The sequence below is a fragment of the Myripristis murdjan genome, chromosome 11 (assembly GCF_902150065.1).
Source record: "Myripristis murdjan chromosome 11, fMyrMur1.1, whole genome shotgun sequence".
Classification (NCBI taxonomy): Eukaryota; Metazoa; Chordata; class Actinopteri; order Holocentriformes; family Holocentridae; genus Myripristis; species Myripristis murdjan.
Window position 1 is genome coordinate 18,588,088 of NC_043990.1, and position 19,170 is coordinate 18,607,257.

Genomic DNA, 19,170 nt, shown 5'->3' on the forward strand with positions numbered 1-19,170 from the left:
GGATGAGATTATATACACTGTTTCCGATGTAGTTTTGCTTGTTTCAGGAATTTTTCTGTAAAGTATAAACATGCTGAAACAAGGCAGAATAAGGCAGATCAGCCCACTGGGATCAAGAAAATGACATTCGATTCCCAGAATTTGGGAAACAAGTTGATTCGCATTGGAACTTAATTGTATAATCTCATTCCACTGTCAGATTTTTTTTGCACCTGTTTTAAGAAAAGCAAACACTTTTAAGACTACTAATTATACGATTACATGACTTAAGATTGACATTGTTGCAGTTTGATGTGTGTGTGTGTTTATGAATGTGTATATTTGCCTCGGTCTCTCATGGTCTGACTGAGTTCAAGGTCCAGGAAGAAGAGATCAAGAGCCATTTGACTATCCAAAAAAAAAAAAAAAAAAAAGAAAAACATTTAATGGTGTTGACAGTTGCCATGCAGGAACTAGAGAACCATACACACTGTGAGCAGATCATAGCTGACCAGAGGTAAGACACACAAACACACCACATGTATATACACACAAACCCACAATAAGAGGCGGGCCAACTCAGGATATCACTATTGTAAGAAGTTCCTGTTGGTCTCTCCTGTGTAGCATACACTTCCTGTTTGTGTCGATACTACTTCCTATGTGTGTGGGTGTGCGTTGCTCTGTGTATGTTATTTGATGTATTTCCATGTCTCAACCTCCCAAGAGAACCTGGCAGGCCTCACTCCTGCCTGAGGGATTTCTTAGATCACCAGAAACCTGATATGTGTAAACAATATCTGGATTTCCAAGGAGGATGGTGGCCTGCTGCCATATTGCTTACACCTATCTTTTCCCTTATGATCTGTTAATCACACACGCACGCACGCACTGTGGAGGAGCTGCTGGTTACTTCAGGACAAGCAGGGATTCGATCCTTTTTGCTTAGTGATGCAGGATGGAGGGTCTTCATTGGCTTCCAAAACACTACTGTAGCTCACATGGGCAGAAACTAAAATAAAAATGTCCCAAAGCGCAGGAGGAAAGCAAAAAAAAAAAAAAAAAAAAACAGCTGACGATTTCTGCCACTTGTGGTGAGAGCATGACAAGACACACGGAGCGACGTCTCTCTGTTTCTGCCCACTTCCCCTTCTGCACCTGTCACATCGCTGCAGTGTGTGAATGTAGGATTGTGTGTTTATGTGTGTGTTTGAATCATGGGTTCTGCGTGTTGGTGAGTGTGTGTGCCCCCATTTCAGCTGTGTTTGTGCGATTTGTGTTTTTTGTGTTTCTTCTTCTTTCTGTCCTCTTTGTCGTGAGTGTGACTGTGGCGCCCCCTCTTGGCTTTGCCGTCGCTGCTGCTGCTGCTGCTGTCGCTCTCCGACTCCTTTCTCTCCCTCTTCCTCTTCTTCTTCATTTTCTTCTCCTTGGGGATAAACAGAGGAGGAATTAATGATGAAGAGTTAAGCGCTCGGGTTCAGGTTACTCTGTTCTCTCTCTCTCTAGAGCTGAAATAATTAGGCAATTGATCAATTAGTAAAACAACACTAACCTATGATCAGTTCAATAATCCATTAATCATTTTAATGCTTTTATCAAGTAAAACTACCAAACATTTGCTGGTTATAGCATCACAATTGCTAAGAATTACTTGCTTTTCTCAGTTTGATGGCATAAGAGAAAATAGGTAGCATTACAAAAAAAAAAAAAAATGTTTTTTGGGGCTGGTGGTCAGACCAAGTAAGCAATTCAAAGACATCACCTTTGGCTCTGGGAATTTGTGACAGGCATTTATTATTAGTTTTAATATTTTGTAGATGAAAAGATTAACATATGAGTTGAAAATATAATCGGCAGTTTAATCAATGATGAAAATATTAATTAGTTGCAGCTTTACTCTTTTCAGACTATAAAGCTGAGTTAAACTTTAATGAGGTGCTAATTCCACCGCATGCAAACCTATGCATGGTGCTGCGAAAATAGATAGATAGGTGGATACATAGACAGCTGTACTTTATTGATCCCAAATTGGGAAATTCCTGTGTTACAGCAACAAGTTATTCACACACTGTACAGGAAGTAGACTACACAAAATATACCGTTGAACACTAGGAGAGAAATTTATATCTTTAGAAAAATAAAACACAAGTAACGAAGTAAATAGTGGATCAGTACAAAGAATATAAGAAAAACCTTTGTGTACCCAATAACAGTAATAAAAAATAAAATACACTAAAATATATCTATAGAATATCTATAGACCTTTCACCTTTGAACCTGTATCTATTGAGCTTATATCTATACACCATCAGAAAGCAAGGATCTGCGTCATGTTGCATTCCCAAACACTAAATCAGTATTTTATTTATTATGAGTAATTACAAATGACTAACTTACTCCACTAAACAGCAGTTTTACATACTGAACTTATGAGTTGCTACACTAGAAAAGTGAGGGCGGGTGTACGATGGTCTTCGAAATTTAGGCAGCTCCAACACACAAGGCTGGTAAATGTCTCACACCCAGGAGACAGAAGAACAAATGTGGAGCGCAGCTGAGAAAATAAGGAAGTGAGAGCCACCCTGGAAACCAGAAGTTGTGCACTCACCTTCTTTTTCTTTTTCTTTTTCTCTGAGTCTTGCTTCGGCACCACAGTGGAGGCCTGCTGCTGCTGTGGCTCTTCATCGTCCTCTTCAGGCAAAAGGGTGTACTGCAGCCCCGGAGCTGAGAAACAATCCTTTGCAAAGTGACCTGGAAAGAGGAATGGAATGACTGAAATGGCTGCAGGGATTAAAAGTAAATTCAAATCAGTTTCTGAGGAGAAATCTCAAAACCAATGAAACAAATATAGTCTGTGTCTCTGGCATTGGTGGTTTTCCTTTTCGTGTTATAGCTGTACTGTTCGTATTGTAGCTGTACCTTTGCAGCCACACTTGGAGCATGTTGTGTTGAGTACAGCCTCCAGTGTAATCCTCTTGCCTGTATGGTCTCTGAACTGTCTCCGCCGCCTCTCATCCTGCCTATAAATGCACACAGAGACAACAATAACTCACACACACATATACACACACACACACACAGCATAGCAACACAACGAGCACTTACTCTGCCATGACATTGTTGGGGTCCAAGTCGCGCCCTGTTCCCTGATTCACAGCTTTCATTGAGAAGGATAACTTCACCTTATCGCCCCGAATCTGAGGGGCAGAGGGCAGAGCTGCAGTCATCACGCTCTGCACTGAGATTAGCTTCAACACATTTATAAACTGTGAGCGTGTGTGTGTGCAGATATGTTGTTACTTCTCTCCCGATGACTTTGATCCACACTTGCTCCCCCACATCAACGATCTCTGAAGCATTCTCCACTCGTGAAGCCGACATCTCACTCACATGCACCAAACCTGTGAGTGGTGGAAGGTTTTTTTTTTTTTTTTTTCAGCGATAAAAACCAAAAACTGCACAAAAATCCCTACAAGCAGGTCTAGGTTTTTCCACCCACCTTCCTTTTTGTAACCAGGCAGCCGGACAAAGGCTCCATAACTTTGCACAGAGACCACCTCTCCCTTGGCGATGCTGTACATGGGTGGTAAACCGTCCAGACCAGCTGGCTCCGGTGCAGGACCATCTGAGTCAGACATCGTCTCAATGGAGTTAGACCACGGACATATGATGTGTGATCTGCTCACTTTGTAGAGATGGCTTCAGCAAAGACGTGTTTCTCACAAAGGGTCTGTGGAGCCCCTGGACACCTCAGGAGGATCCTACACAAAGTCAAGAACAGCTTAATTCACCAACATGCAGTTTCCCAGTTGTCAGTGCAGGGAATGCTTGGGGATCATTAGTTTCACAGTCACCACTAACATTTCCCATTCCTCTGTTTCTCTTACACATAAAACACCCTCAAATGAGAGTAGAAGGGGAAAATCTACTCAGATTAGAGTGCGTCCCCGCTTAATGTGTAGGAGTGGCAGAATTTCACGCCAAAAATTATAGGATGTTGTTTTTCTCGGCCTTGGGTTTATTTAGGCATTCTTGTATGAAACTGTTTTCAGAAGCCATGGTGTAGAACACAAACATAGTGCAACAGAATATGGTCAGAAACTGCTTGATGTAAGTTGTTTCTTTCCTGTTTTGACTTATCGCAGTGGCAACTGAGGGTAAGTTAGCAACTGCGTTAGCATGTCTGCGAACAAGCTAAATAACGTTAGCCTTGTTACCGCGGCAAAGAGAGACGGAAAGGACCATTTCAGTCCTCAAAAGCTGTTCCAACATGGCACCGTTTGACGCTAACAGCTGCATAACACATGTAAGCTTTTGAAAATAATAATAATAATAACAATAATTGTATCGTTACCTTGCACGTTTGCAGGTTTTGTTTCGGTATTACATCCGGCGCAAGAAAAAAATGTCAACAAGTAAGGCAGCCAATCACCGTTGTCGGCGCAAAGCTCAACCAATCACAAGTCTCATCATAACACCGGAAGCGTTTTCTCCGAGTTCTTCGTTGGTATTACTCCGCTCACCCGCTCCTCGATGAAAGAGGGTTCATTCATTTTGGTGAATTAAATTAGAAAATTTCAGCGCATTGGTCGTTTTGTTCGAGCGTCCCGGGATGATTGAGCCGAAGAAGCGAGCAGCGGACATGGCGGTGGTGCCCACCGGGGTGAAGCGGCCCCGGACCGAGATAGTCGCCGCGGCTCAGTCGCAGCAACTCGTGGCTATGGTACGGAGAGCCAGGTCTTAGGTCTAACATTTAACAGTGGGCACTTGTCTAGTTAATTAAAAGTATCCTAGCTACTTGTACTAAAGTGGTTATAACACAGAAACCACTATTATTAGCCTTTGTACCAGCAACTTCACCACAACCGTGTTGGCTGCTAACAAGCTAGCTTACTTTTAACGTTATGTGTAGGCAGGAGAGGGAAAACAAATATGGCCGAAACAGAAAATAAATTGATTTTGTGCTGAATTCACTCAGCCCACTTCAAAACCTATGCATTTTTTTTTTTTTTTGTGTGTGAGGTTGGTGGATATATTTATATAAATAAAAATGAGTGTGGGTCGCTGGTATTTTTCGATGTTTTACTAATCCTATTGAATTAGCTGTTCTGTTTTTTGGCTCTACGTGATCATCCTCTACATCTTCATATCCACATTAATAATGATTATCAAAATTCTCTTGTGTGTAAATATCCATTAAAAGCGCCAACAGTTATCCTTACAGTATCAAAGTATTTGGTCAAATATACTGTGATATGTGATTTGGCTCATATTGCTCAGTTCTACTAGTCAGTGATGTGTCTTTTTGACTTGCACTCGGGGTCAGAGAGACATAAGTCACAGCAGCTGGTAACATGGCACTTCCTCTGCAGGGTCCGCCGCGCAGCTCCAGTCTCCAGGCTCCCATCATGCTGATGTCTGGACATGATGGGGAGGTCTACTGCTGCAAGTTTCACCCCAACGGAGCCACGCTGGCCTCCTCAGGATTTGACAGGCTTATATGTATGTCATTCACCTCAACATTTAAACCAATACAAACAATCAAGATACCTGCATTTTGTACATCACATAGTATTTTTCTACATTCCTTGTTTACAGTGTTTATATTGCTCTTTGGTACTGTTATCTGTATATACTGTTTATTGTGTAAATTGTGCTTCGTATCTTGCTATCTACTTTGCTGCTGTGATGCGTGAAATTTCCCCACCGTGGGACTAATAAAGGAATATCTTATCTTATCTTATCTTATCCAGTTTTGGCAGTGCTGCAAGTAATGTGATCATATGGTCTCTCTCTTGTTGCTGCAGTGCTGTGGAACGTGTATGGCGATTGTGAAAATTTTGCTACTCTGAAAGGCCACAGTGGAGCAGTGATGGAGCTGCACTACAACACGGATGGCAGGTATGAGTGTACAAATTAAGTGTAAAGTCAAAGGTACCTGGAATACCTGGCCAACGATCTATCTTCAGCAGTTGCATTTATTCCCAAAAGGAGTAGTGGCAGAACGAAATATGTGACTGAAAAAAAGCACAAAGAGAGAATGAAAGCCAATCAGTAGGATTAGGATGATATATTTGTTTCTTTCACCAACCAAAACTAGTCCAAGTCACTCTATGATCAGTTTCCCAGTATGCCTGAGTGTTATTTACTGTTGTTAATGTTCGTCATGTCATATTGTGCTTCGATATTCAAGTTTTTTCCATCCTGCCAAAACAAAATATCGGCAACACTGAATGGTTTGAAATTTGTTTTGCATGAAACTGTCAAATTTAAAGATGTTCCAAAAATTGGCTATTGGCTGCTTCAGTCAATCAATATCATATTATCAGCTGTCAAAAAGTCATATTGGTGTAACCACTGCTACAAGGGCAAATGTTTCAACTCATGCTGTCATCCATACTCCACGGAGAACAAATATTTCATATTAGATGCAGCTTCTAGATAAGAGAATAGACAACAGGCTCCTCATCCATGGGTCAGCCCAGTGTATTTGAAACACACACACAAAGTATTTCTCCATGGTAAACAGAGAATAGGATTGATTGATTGTCCTCCTGTGTCTTGTTTTGTTGTGTGTGTTAGCATGCTGTTCTCAGCGAGCACAGACAAGACTGTAGGTGTGTGGGACAGCGAGACGGGCGAGAGGATCAAGCGTTTGAAGGGCCACACCTCCTTTGTAAACTCCTGCTACCCGGCCCGCCGAGGCCCCCAGCTGGTCTGCACCGGCAGTGATGACGGGACAGTCAAGGTGAAACTGCCGGCCACTGAACAAATTAGACGAAACTTTACTGACCTGTTGGGGGAATGGGTCGGGCTTGTCTCAGTGCTGGGAGATTAACCGCTTCGCTCTCTTTGGCCACAATAAGGGAGTGTATCTACATAAAACATTTTAGCACTGCATGTTTGTTGAATAGTGTTTCATGGAGTTGTAGTTTGCATTTTTTGTTGTGCTGAAATCTAGTGGGACTAAATGAACTTGGTACTGAGGTTGTTTTGGGGAAGCTACAAAGAGCCCGCTGGCTGGCTTATTGTTGTTGTGACTTTATGTTGAATGTCACTTGCTGGAAAACATTCATGGTTCTGAGCGTGACTTTGTGTGTTTCTGTGTTTGTGTGTGTCACCATGCAATAGCTGTGGGACATCCGTAAGAAGGGCGCGATCCACACTTTCCAGAACACCTATCAAGTGCTGGCTGTCACCTTCAATGACACCAGCGATCAGATCCTGTCAGGAGGCATCGACAACGACATCAAGGTACTGTGATGCAACAGTTATGAAAACACAGACAGTGTCATGGACAGCATTTTTACAGCCCTGAGAGCATTCTGGAAAGTGAGAAATATTGAGAATTATTGTGAAAATGTCACGGAGATTATCAATATTAATCTTAAATTTCTAAAATATGGAAGTCCCCAGACATAAATGTAATTACACAAAGACAGACCTTGATCATTAAAACCAGCAGTTCAACAAGACTGTAACACTTGTACATAGATGCTGACAAATATTGATCATGGAAATGCTGTTATGCAGTTTGCCATGGGGAAGTCATGAATTTGATTAACATAATTGAATAGGAACTCCAGATTTACCTCAATCTATTACAGTGGGATCTCTATCATACGTCCTATCAGATTAAAGTATTACTGTACATCATTGAAGAGGTTTTGGAGAATTCTTACCCCTGAATCGTCTGCTGAGACCACAGACAAATACTTTTTAAGGGATGACATGGCTAATGTCTTGACAGCCTTTTATCACATGACAGCAGAAGTATGTTTTTAGATTGTCTTGGCATATAAAATCAAAATTTGTGTGCGCCATGCAGGTTTGGGACCTGAGGCAGAATAAGCTGATCTACAGTATGCACGGCCACGGCGACTCTATAACTGGACTCAGCCTGAGCTCCGAGGGATCCTACCTCCTCTCCAACTCCATGGACAACACAGGTCAGTCTTTGTGTGTGTACAACATGCCTTTCATCATTTTATAAGTGTGTGAATATTATAGGGTTCCGTCCTCTATCTAACTTTTGTGTACATTTCCATGTGTAGTGCGTATTTGGGACGTTCGACCATTCGCACCCAAGGAGAGGTGTGTGAAGATTTTCCAGGGAAATGTTCACAACTTTGAGAAGGTAACAAAATAACTTATGAGCTCTCTTTTTGGACTTTTTCACTGTTGGTACATTCATACATTCATTCATTCATCTGTCCATTCAAACCTTTGATTGATTTCAGGATTAAATTGAGGTTTCCCCTCAATTTCAATTACATCAAAATTCACTGAACAAAACAGTATGAAATAACCCCCAGATGTAATCTAAAGGGATTTTTTTAATTTAGCACACATTACCAAGGAGGGAGTTATTTTTATGGATCATTATAGTCTTGGATGATGAGCCACAAATATGTTTTGAGTTGTCAACTTTTTTCTGAGAGTTATCCTATCCCTGCTTTACAAAAAGAGTTTTACATTCATTTCCAAAGTCAGTGATGCTGCATTTTTATCCTGTGTAAATACTGCATTATGAGTGTTTTTTTTTTTTTTTTAACCTTGTAATTGACCTGAATCCCCTAATTTTCCCACCACTTTCTACTGAACTGAGACATGCCATAAAACATCACTGTGCCTCTCCTCATTATTGTATATAAACATATGTAGAAAGTTGTGTTATCCTGTCAAAGGTTTAACTCCCAGTCCTGTCTTTTAGAATCTGCTCCGGTGCTCTTGGTCCACTGATGGCAGTAAGATCGCTGCAGGCTCAGCTGACAGGTAAGAAGCACACACACCCACCCAATGAGTATCTTCCAGCACACACATTAAAAATGCAACACAATACGGTGACAGTATATATTCAGTACCAGTATGTCTTAACTACACAATATCTTGCATTATGTGCCATTTTTATTTACTCTGAGTGTTTGTATTTGTAGATTTGTGTATGTTTGGGACACAACATCCCGTAGAATCCTGTACAAGCTGCCAGGCCACGCTGGCTCTGTCAACGAAGTGTCCTTCCACCCAGAGGAGCCTATAGGTGAGAGGAGCAACATTACACACTTATTACATTGGAGTGGAATAGAAGGGAGCTAAGTGGAGACAGAAGTAACAGTTCATTTTAACTGCAAAAGGGAGATGAGGGGTTTCAGCTTCCCTCTTCCTTGACTTTCAATCATGTGGTTATGCATGGTGTGGTTTAGCTGGTTGTTTGTTTTGACCTCTAACTTACAATACTGGGAAATGGTTATGAAATAGTAATAATAGCTGAATTGATGTCTTTCTCTCTTTCTCTTTCTAAACAGTGCTCTCTGGCTCCAGCGATAAACGGCTCTACATGGGAGAAATTCAGTAGTTTTGTGTGTGTTTGTGTGTGTGTGTATGTGTGTGTGTGAGAGAAAGAGAGAGAGAGAGAGATTGTGTGCACAAGTGTGTCCCCTGCTCCGGACCTGGACGGGTATCGCTCCAGAGTGGGCTATCAGTCTCTGTAATTTTATATGCTTCAGCTTGTCTTGGAACAACCTCAATAGCCAAGTCACAACAGCCAAGATTATTAGATTTTTTTTTCTCTTTTTAATAAACTCTGTCTGTGAAAACAGTTTGTTGGATCTTTTTGTCTCTCTGATGATTCATTATGTTTACAGCAGGCTTAGAAGCAAGCTGCTGCTGGCTTACCCACCAAACCTGAGAGGAAAATAGGCAGGCTGTTGAACAGGATTAACTGTTAGTGCACAGGTAGCAGCAATCACTCAAGTCTCATTTGTCTAGAGCCAATCGGATTAATCTTCATATTGATCTGTGTAAGTCAGCTCAGTTAATTCGGGGGTGGGGGAGGGGGTCTATTTTTGGTTTTGGGTCACTGAATTTATTGCAGTTGGGGTTTGTGGCTATTTATAAGTTGCAGTAGGATTTACTGGACTTGGACAATTAACAATATGCAGGGTATAGATGTGGGTAAACAATAGAGATGGAACAGTAATATGCAAACTCATTAAAGCCGTTTTATCATTTAAACCCACTGGCAGTCTTTATGATATGAAGTAGAGTAGGCAATAAACTATAATAAAGCAACTAGTATCATACGACTATGAGCTATGAAAAGATTTGTTTTACATTAATAGTTGCGGCCCTTGTAGTGATGGACAGACTGGAGGTTATAGTTTTCTACTTAATAATTAATAGTAAGCTTATGTGTGGCCCATTACCATGTTAACTTTTACACTCTTGGTCGTGCGACTCATGGCACACAGGTAACGTTAAAGAGATGCAGACTGTGACTTGTGTGTCTCCCGGAGCCGCAGGCTGAGTCTTTCAGCACCGGAGCAGATAAGCGGCACCGCGGGGACGCGCCGGCTTCTGTTTTTATCGTTATTCAGATTCTGTGGGAGTGGGAGGCGATTAGAGTTGTTTTGACTGATTATTTTCGGCTGTCTGGCTCTCCGCCTCTGCGAGCCCACATTTCTTTTGTGTTCCTGCCCGAGCGCCTCGCGGTGCTCCACGGCCACGCGCGCACGCACGCACGCGGGGCTGCAGAATCCAAGCAGCAGCAGCAGCAGCTCCTCCTCGAGGGGGTCGCGGTGACTGAGAGAGAGAGAGAGAGAGCCCCCACCCCCTCCTCCTCCTGCGCCCGCCCCGGCACCGATTGTTGACAAAGACGCCGCAAGACGGAGCGGAGTATCCCGACGGCCGATCCGAAACCCCGGTACCGGCGCCCAGATCTGGCCGCCGACTTCACTTCTCCCCCCTGGGCAGCTCGAGGAGGATCGGGACGTGAGAGAGGAGCCTCTTCCGCTCCTGGAAAACCGTGAGTCACAACGAGCTGCTTTGTGTCCGTAGCAGACTGCATGTAGCCTAGCCGTAGTAACGCCGTAGGGTCGGTTCCCTCCTCCCCACCTCCCCCGTGTGATCCGGTATCATATGATGCTCATTTCTGTCTCCAGCCCGGAGCAGATTATGACAGCTTTCCGTCGCTCTTTGTGCCTTTGTGTGTCCCCTCTCCGGAAGGTGTGGCCGAGGTGATTCGGCAGACGGTAGTGGTCGGACCGCAGACCTCAGAGTGAAGCGGATACCCCCCCCCCTCCTCCCCTCTCCTCTCCTTCCCTTCCTGAAAACCACGACCACCCGCGATTCATATTTACCGACAAAGCCAGCGGTCAAGATGGGTCACCCAGTTTGACTGGAAGCGCCGCCTGACCTGAGTTCCAGGAGGAGGAGGGGGCGGCCTTGAGGAGGTTGTTCATTCGGGAATGGTGTGAGCTGAGACGGTCAGGCAGTCTGGATCTCACCGGGGACCCGTCCTTCCCCCGGAGCCTGCGCGGCTCCAAGCCGCGTCCTGAGCCCTCCAAGATGGGGAAATGCGATGGGAGGTGCACGCTGCTGGTGATCTGCTCCCTGCAGTTGGTGAGTGTGTGTGTGTGTGTGTGTGTGTGTGTATGTGTGTGTGTGTGTGTGTGTGTGTGTGTGTGTGTGTGTGTGTGTGTGTGTGTGAGTTAACCCTGTTTTCCTACTCACTTACCATAAAGATATAATTAGAGCAGCGTGCTACAGACCGACACATTGTAATCAGGCCTTTTTGTATGGCCCTTCTGTACAGCCACACTACAGGCTTTTAGCTGCAGCTGTTGGGGTGGCATGCCACATTATAGGCATTAACCAAGGGTGTGCGTGAGTCTTTGAAATAGGGGGAGCTGGGCAGGGGAGTGGTGGTGTCAGAGAGGTCTCTGTATGGAGAGAGAGAGAGAGAGAGAGAGAGAGAGAGAGAGAGAGAGAGAGAGAGAGAGAGAGAGAGAGAGAGAGAGAGTGTGTGTGTGTGTGTGTGTGTGTGTGTGTGTGTGCGCGTGCGTGTGTTTGTGTTTGTGTTTGTGTAGGACAGACAAAGAGAGAGAGAGAGAGGGATGATAGCCCCGTTGTGACATAAAGACTTCTTAAAGTAGTGTCAGAGGCCCTCTTCCCCATCTGGTCTCCATTCCAGAGTTAAGCTTTGGTCCTCTGTGTGTTTCTAAATAGCTTGATTCTATTCCTCTAAAATGTAATAAGTGTGTAATATGAGACTGTGCTGGCTATTTCTGTAGTATGTGTAATGCAGGCGGGGATACTATTGCGAAGGATAGCCAATTGAGGCTATTGTTTGCCGGGGCTGATGTGTTGCTGTGTGGCAGGGGGATTCGGCCCATAGATTCTCATTAGTTTGGGGGAGCTTTTGGGGGGTGCTCCTCTTTTACAGTCACTGGGCTGGCTGGCGCTCCAGGCAGTTACCATGGAAACAACTGCGGCAGACCTGTGTATGTGTGTCCCTGTCACTGTGTGTCTGTGTGTGTGTGTGTGTGTGTGCGTGTGTGTGCAGTGGGTGGGTGGGGGGGTATTTTATGAGTGTGGAGAACCTTGATGACTTGCGAGTGTGTGGGTTTATGTGTGTGCGCTTGTTTGTGTATCTGTGCGTGTTTGCATATGTGTTTACTTGTATTTATGTGCCTGTCCTGAACATGTGTGTGTGGGTGTGTGTGTGTGTGACCCCCTTGCCCACCCCTTTCCCTCCTGTCCCCTAGGTGGCAGCTCTCCAGAGGCAGGTGTTTGACTTTCTGGGCTACCAGTGGGCTCCCATCCTGGCCAACTTCCTGCACATCATGGCGGTCATCCTGGGCATGTTTGGCACTGTGCAGTTTCGCTCCAGATACCTCATCTTTGTGAGTATCCTTCGCCATCAGCTGATTTCAGAACTAACATCTGGTGCCACATGAACTTGGGTGTCCCTGGTTTTGCCAAGTATGCTTTGGATTCAGTTCAAACTGGGGCGCAAAATCGACATGGATACACATGCATAGTCTGCACAGTCACATTCATACTCACACACACTGATCTATGTGTGTGACTTTTTGGCAGTATGCAGTGTGGCTGGTCCTTTGGGTGGGCTGGAACTCCTTTATCATCTGTTTCTACCTGGAGGTTGGACACTTGTCACAGGTACGTTTTGCGTGTGTGTGTGTGTTTATGTGCACATGCATGTGCCTATGAGCTTATGTGAGATACCATCATCTACCCAGGCTTTAACCCCGGTGAAACTGTGTGTGTTCTTCTCTGGATATGTGCATATGCTTGTGTGTGTGTGTGTTCAGGACAGGGACTTTCTCATGACGTTCAACACATCCCTTCATCGCTCTTGGTGGATGGAGCATGGTCCTGGTTGCCTGGTAACACCGGTGCTAGACTCTCGCATCGCCCCCGATGACCACCATGTCATCACTGTGTCCGGGTGTCTCCTTGACTACCAGTACATCGAGGTTTTGAGTTCAGCCCTTCAGATCCTACTGGCTGTAAGTATCACACACATTCTGTCAGGCATGCAAAACAATTACAGCACTGTTCCGCCTATATCATGATTTAAATATCTAAATAAGGAGAAAACACGAGCATAGAACTAAAATTATCCACCACATGTACACAATATTTTGCTGGAAATACTAGATAAACACACTCAAATGAGTGATGAATCAGTGTGGAAAGCAACCATCACCCATTTCTGTCAATCTCTTTTCTAACAGCTCTTTGGTTTTGTATACGCCTGCTACGTGAGCAAAGTCTTCCAGGATGATGAGGACAGCTGTGAGTGCTTTCCTCTTCTTCTCTTAAATGTTGTTTTGTCTATTCGTGTGCTCCACTTGTGTCAGATCTGTGAGTGCGCCTTTGTCTGAGCCATCCATCACCGTGGATGTATGTGGTGTTAGCTTATTGTTTTCTCTTCCTGAGTCATATTGAGTGATATGGTGGTACAGGATTCCCTCTGGGTGATCTGAGCGCTCCATCTGTGGGTAGTATTAGAGATGTCTGCCGGAATATTCCCACTGTTGGAGTGTCCGTCTGTCTGCTGGCTAGTGCTCGTCTGTCGGCTAGAGTGTGCCATCTGTCTGTCTGAACAATTTGTGTTCCCGACTCTCACTCAGGGAATGAGATGAGTTAACCAGTCTGACATCACAAACTTGACTTCCTGAAAAAGCAATTGAATGTTATGTTAATATAGAGCGTGATGTCACAGGTGTGTGCAATGTCTCAATCTCATGTTGTATCATAAACTCTGCAGAACTTGATGTCACAGTGATATACAGTATTGTTTTTGTTTACTTAGGATGCACCAATAGCCACTCTGCCACCAGATTGGTCCAATTCAGGTGGCAATTTGGTGTTGATTGGAAACTTTCCCCAAATAGCAAAACGTGGTTTTGAGTATATTTGACATTTTGGAAATCAATTTGAGTGATTATGTTTATCACACAGAGCCGTGATAAGAGAAATGTAATGCAAATATAACAAACTAACAGCAATAATATTGCCAGAATTAATATTTTTTACTGTTAATGTTATTGTGTTATCATAAAAATGTTTGATCTTTGTTCTGGAGGAAGAAAGTATCTGTCATCTTTGCCCAAGGGACCAAAACTTGTGGTCTAAATCTATACCGATGGGTAAAAATGAGACTTTGTTTATTTATCAGCTGACACACCACAGTGTTGTCCTCAGTATTTAGTAAGAAATCAGAATCAACTTTATTGATCAAGTGTGCTTATTCATGCAAGGAATTTGAGTTTACAGCAGCTTCCTAGTACTTACTGATAGCACCCAAAAACTAAAGAGAAAGACCAGCAAAAAGAAATAAATGGGAATAATAAATAAAATAATGCAGGTAAATATATATGCACAACAACACAGTGTAATTATGGGTGAATAATTTATAACCGGTAATCAGCAGTTGTTTATGTATTTACAATTTTACATTTATATTGTACATCTGAGCTAATTAACTTTGTATTACATGGCTGAGATATTTAACAAAGTAGTGCAGATCAGAGATATGTAAGTGAGAGAAGACAGTCTGTTTCCTGCAACTGGGTGAAAACACACAAGTGTACATTATATTCGACATCTGAGGTGTGTAAGTGATAGATGCTGGGGTGTGTGTGGGTGTGGGGTTGCTGTCTGCTTCCCTGGACTGGGACACAGACTATCTGTAATAACAGGACAGGGAGTGGGGGTTATTTACAAAAGTGTCATATTTACATATCAAGTGTCCATTATACATTGCACCATGATGTTAAGTTTTTATGAGAGATGGCTTGTGGGGAAAAAAAATATTCTTGTGTTTGGTGGTTTTGGTGTGCATTGCTCTGCACTGCTTTCCAGAGGGTAGGAGTTCAAAGAGACTGTGTCCTGGGTATGTGAGGTCTGTGCTGGTTCTGCCCGCCCGTTTCCGGGCTCTGGAAGTGTTTAAATCCTGCAGGGGGGGAGGCCATGATCTTCTGTGCAGTTATTATGATTAGCCTGATCCTGTCCTGCTTGGTGGCTGAGCCAAACCAGACAGGGACAGAAGTGCACAGGACAAACTCGATGATGGCTGAATAAAACTGGATCATCAGCTCTTCTGGTCGCTTGAACAGCCTCGACTGGGCTCTTCTTCACATTGCAATGTTAGTCTCTCACTTCAAGTCCTGAGAGATTGCAGATCCCAGGAACCTGAGGGACTCTGACACGGTGGTGTTGAGTATGGTGAGGGAGGACAGTGCTGGTGGCTCCTCCCCAAGTCCACTGTCTTGAGTGTATTCAGCCCCAAGTTGCTCTGACTGCACCAGACCACCAGCTGCTCACCCTCTCTTCTGTGAGCAGACTTGTCACCATGCCAGTGAAAGTCGGGCTCGAGAGCAGTGTATTTGTGATATAGACGCAGTGAGAAACATTATATTGGTGCATGCGCATATCTACATATTCTCCTGTCACGATGGTTCACAATGTCATAACGGTAGACTGAATGAATTATGATACAATATGATGCCTTAATTGATTTTAATGCCAAAATAGAACGTCGTCTTGAAATACAATGCTTGGTTTAAAAAAAGAAATATTTCATGGGAAAGACGAGTAATATCTTCTCTTCTCTCTCTCTCTGATGTTACAGTTGATTTCATTGGTGGCTTTGACTCCTACGGCTACCAGCCCCCTCAGAAGTCCTCTCATCTGCAACTGCAGCCTCTTTATACGTAAGTTCCACGCACACACACACACACACACACACACACACACACACACACATATACATCGCAAAAAATACCATAAATAACTTTGTTACATATACCACTCCCTCTTTTTGACCTTCATTATACTGTTTTCAGCATTAATTATCAATATATTACTTGTGATTACATTTAAGTTCAATAATACTGATATCTGACTGTGTGACTCTGTGTCCCAGGGCTGGTTAGGTGTTGGTAGCGCCCCCTTCAGGCCAAACCCTGACGGTGTCACTGTGGATGGAATGCGGTCGCCCTGATAACACTCACTATGTGTGTCACAGTTTAACCAAGGAATGGACTTACACCACCCAGAGGGAGAGATGTGTGCCTGTGTGAGTGTGTGTGTGTATGTGCGTGCGTGAGGGTGTGCGCGTGTGTGTCGGAGAAAGAGTAAAACAACCCTGAATAGAATGTATAGAGCTCAGGGATGAACCAGCATGCCAGGTAGTGATGTGAGGGAGGGAGGGAGGGAGGGAAGGGGGCACCTGCGGACGAGAGCTGGGGACATTTCTACCAAGCCACCGAGGACACACACTTCACTCAACTGCCAGCTCTGGACACTCCCACAAGTACGTTGTGTGTATGTGTATGTAACCCCGCGGGACTAGCTGGTGCTCACAGGCTGCACCTTGGACTCTAAGCACGTGGTGTCCCTGTGCATTTTTTTTTTCTTTTGGGGATGAGGTAGGGTGTGTGTGTGGAGATGGAGATGGAGGTGGAGGTGTGGGTGAAGGTTGAGGCAGTGTGGGGAGGGGGAGGAGGGTCACATAATAATTAAAGAGGCACGGCTCCTACATAATTGATGTTTTAGAATGTGGTGATGTCATACTAGAGCAGTCTTACGATTCCCATTCCCAAAGCCATCTTTCACCCCTCCTGCTCAACTAAATAAAATCACTGTTGTCCAGGACCTACAAGCCACAGGGCATTTGAGCTGTTGTCTGCTTATATCAGACGGATCTGGGTGCAGAACAGAGCGGGTGTACCTTGAATTCCCGAAAGTTTCTGGGGCACTGAAGAAGCCAAGATTGAATCAGTCGCTGAAGTCAACTGTCCAATGCCAGGGTTATTATTATTTTTATTTTTTTTTTCTAAGCAAAAAAAAAAATCACTCCAGGTCTTCTAGTGTGTCCAGGGATGTAGATGGCTTTGGGACTGGGCATTAGTGTGTATATGAGTGAGCAGTGAGGATCCTGTGCATGTAAATAACCAGCCAATGATTGTTCTGTTGGTACCATTTAGAAAGGGGGTTGCATTAGGGGGTGGGTGGGGCCGGGGAGAGGGGCACACACACATCTACGTTTTACTTCATACCTGTCTCTCCCTATCCTCCTCACCACTAACTACTTTCTTGAGGCTAGGTCACTGATCTCCGTCTTACCTGCCAATCTGGCATCAAAACACCACAGAGAAGTGACAAATTCAGAGTAGTTTATGGGGACAGGAGAAATAAAATGTGGTCGGAATGAGAGAGAGTGAATGGAAAGGGGGGAGAGAGGTATGGTGTGAACACCTTATTGTGTGTAAGGTAAAGTTTGAAATAATAAAAAAATACACTTTCTACATTAAATGACTTCTTTTGTCATAAATACAGAGACATGCACGCAAACACCAAAATGACAATTTGTTCATATTTATTTATTTGTCATAAACTGAGGGCTTTCATTCCTTTCTGTGATGACATTATATTAATGTTGGGATTACGAGGCACATCATTGAACTTTTTACCCGATGAGGATGGAAGATTACACAAATAATACACTCTGGTGAGCTGCTATTCTGTGATGATTGGATTCTCAAAATAATGCCATGCATTTCATAGATAGTAGTTTATCCTTGCAAAAAATAAATAAATAAATACTCTTCTTATAACATTCATATAATTAAAAACTTGTAGTGTGTGTGGTATTCAGAATCAAAAATACTTCTGGTCAGTTGCAGTTGCTCAGATCCTTAGAAGAATATAGTATGAACATAAGTGAAATTATAAGAAATAGTAATAAGAAATATAAAAACATGTGCATTACAAATGTGTAAAAAGTATGTACATTATGCATAAATATGTGCATTAATCCTGCTCATGCATTGCTCCAAGTTGTCAAAAGTATCTGCATTATGCATAAATATTTGCATTAATCCTACAAAAATTACCACAATAAATACAGAAATAATTGAGCATAATGAGTTTATAGCGACCATATAATTCTTTAAAGCAATCTTCATATCGTATGACATCACCCAACTAAAGGTGGACTTGATATTTGCACAGTATCCATCCAAAAATGATCAAAGGATCACTATAGTTGTTGTTGTTGTTTTTATTGTTAGGACAGTCCTAATCTCTTTGCATTACGTCATCCACACACTAGACTGGGACCATCTTTGCAGCGCGTTGCCTTCACTGTGCGTGTCCACAGTCGCCATTGGCACATTGTTTTACAAGGCCGTCGGGCTATTTGTTTTCGGGCCACACGCTCTACTTTTCACACTGTCCATTTTACATTCCGGGGGTGAAACGGAGCATCCAGCCGCACACCCGCTGACCGTGTGGCGCAGCACGTTGCCATGGCTGCTGGACACCCCGTTAGTGGAGACACCCCGGTACACTCTGTACCGACCAGCCCCAGAGAAAAATCACCACCGTATCCCCATTATATGTACACAGGGACTCACACCGTGTCCCCGCTGCTCACTGATGAGTTTACAATGATCTCATCGTGTTTATTTATTTATTTATTTATTTTAAATATAAATTTATACTATCACTGCTCTATTTTTTTTTTTTTTTTAATTTTCACTAGGCCTATAATATCATCATATCATATCTCAATGTGTAGCCTAGATTTTTGTGATGTTTGTATTTCCAAATTTTACTTAAAGATTATTACAATCAATTTCATAAGAGGCAGGGGTTTATTAAAGAGCCCGCCACCCTGCTTCCTTTGTACAAGTGGATGTAGCGTGAAGTATGTGGCTATGGTAGAAATACTAGTTGTTTTTGTTGATTAAATTTTTTTTTCCACTGATAAATAATGTGAATGAGGTCAAATCAGAATGCAATATAAATACCCCCCCACCCCACCCCCATGCATACACACACTCACACACACACATAACAAAGAGACCGGTGCTACCC

General features: G+C 43.4%; 3 protein-coding genes across 3 annotated transcripts; 2 read left to right on the forward strand and 1 right to left on the reverse strand.

Moving 5' to 3' along the window:
• Window positions 1-382: 382 nt before the first annotated feature.
• On the reverse strand, window positions 383-4,459 carry zcchc17 (zinc finger, CCHC domain containing 17). Its single transcript, XM_030064566.1, has 7 exons — window positions 4,334-4,459; window positions 3,479-3,740; window positions 3,280-3,380; window positions 3,085-3,176; window positions 2,899-2,999; window positions 2,588-2,730; window positions 383-1,405 (listed from the first exon to the last, which is right to left on the reverse strand). Exons 2-7 carry the CDS (start codon window positions 3,615-3,617, stop codon window positions 1,235-1,237), a joined length of 747 nt encoding a protein of 248 aa, XP_029920426.1. The 5' UTR covers window positions 3,618-3,740; window positions 4,334-4,459; the 3' UTR covers window positions 383-1,234.
• A 9-nt stretch (window positions 4,460-4,468) lies between these two features.
• On the forward strand, window positions 4,469-9,587 carry snrnp40 (small nuclear ribonucleoprotein 40 (U5)). Its single transcript, XM_030064565.1, has 10 exons — window positions 4,469-4,702; window positions 5,352-5,481; window positions 5,787-5,880; window positions 6,562-6,727; window positions 7,111-7,233; window positions 7,808-7,928; window positions 8,034-8,116; window positions 8,693-8,754; window positions 8,916-9,019; window positions 9,285-9,587. Exons 1-10 carry the CDS (start codon window positions 4,592-4,594, stop codon window positions 9,332-9,334), a joined length of 1,044 nt encoding a protein of 347 aa, XP_029920425.1. The 5' UTR covers window positions 4,469-4,591; the 3' UTR covers window positions 9,335-9,587.
• Window positions 9,588-10,628: 1,041 nt separating this feature from the next.
• Window positions 10,629-16,728, forward strand: nkain1 (sodium/potassium transporting ATPase interacting 1). The gene is made up of 8 exons (XM_030064567.1): window positions 10,629-10,783; window positions 10,984-11,379; window positions 12,525-12,662; window positions 12,859-12,939; window positions 13,092-13,289; window positions 13,518-13,578; window positions 15,920-16,001; window positions 16,214-16,728. Exons 2-8 carry the CDS (start codon window positions 11,326-11,328, stop codon window positions 16,221-16,223), a joined length of 624 nt encoding a protein of 207 aa, XP_029920427.1. The 5' UTR covers window positions 10,629-10,783; window positions 10,984-11,325; the 3' UTR covers window positions 16,224-16,728.
• The last annotated feature ends 2,442 nt before the right edge of the window (window positions 16,729-19,170 follow it).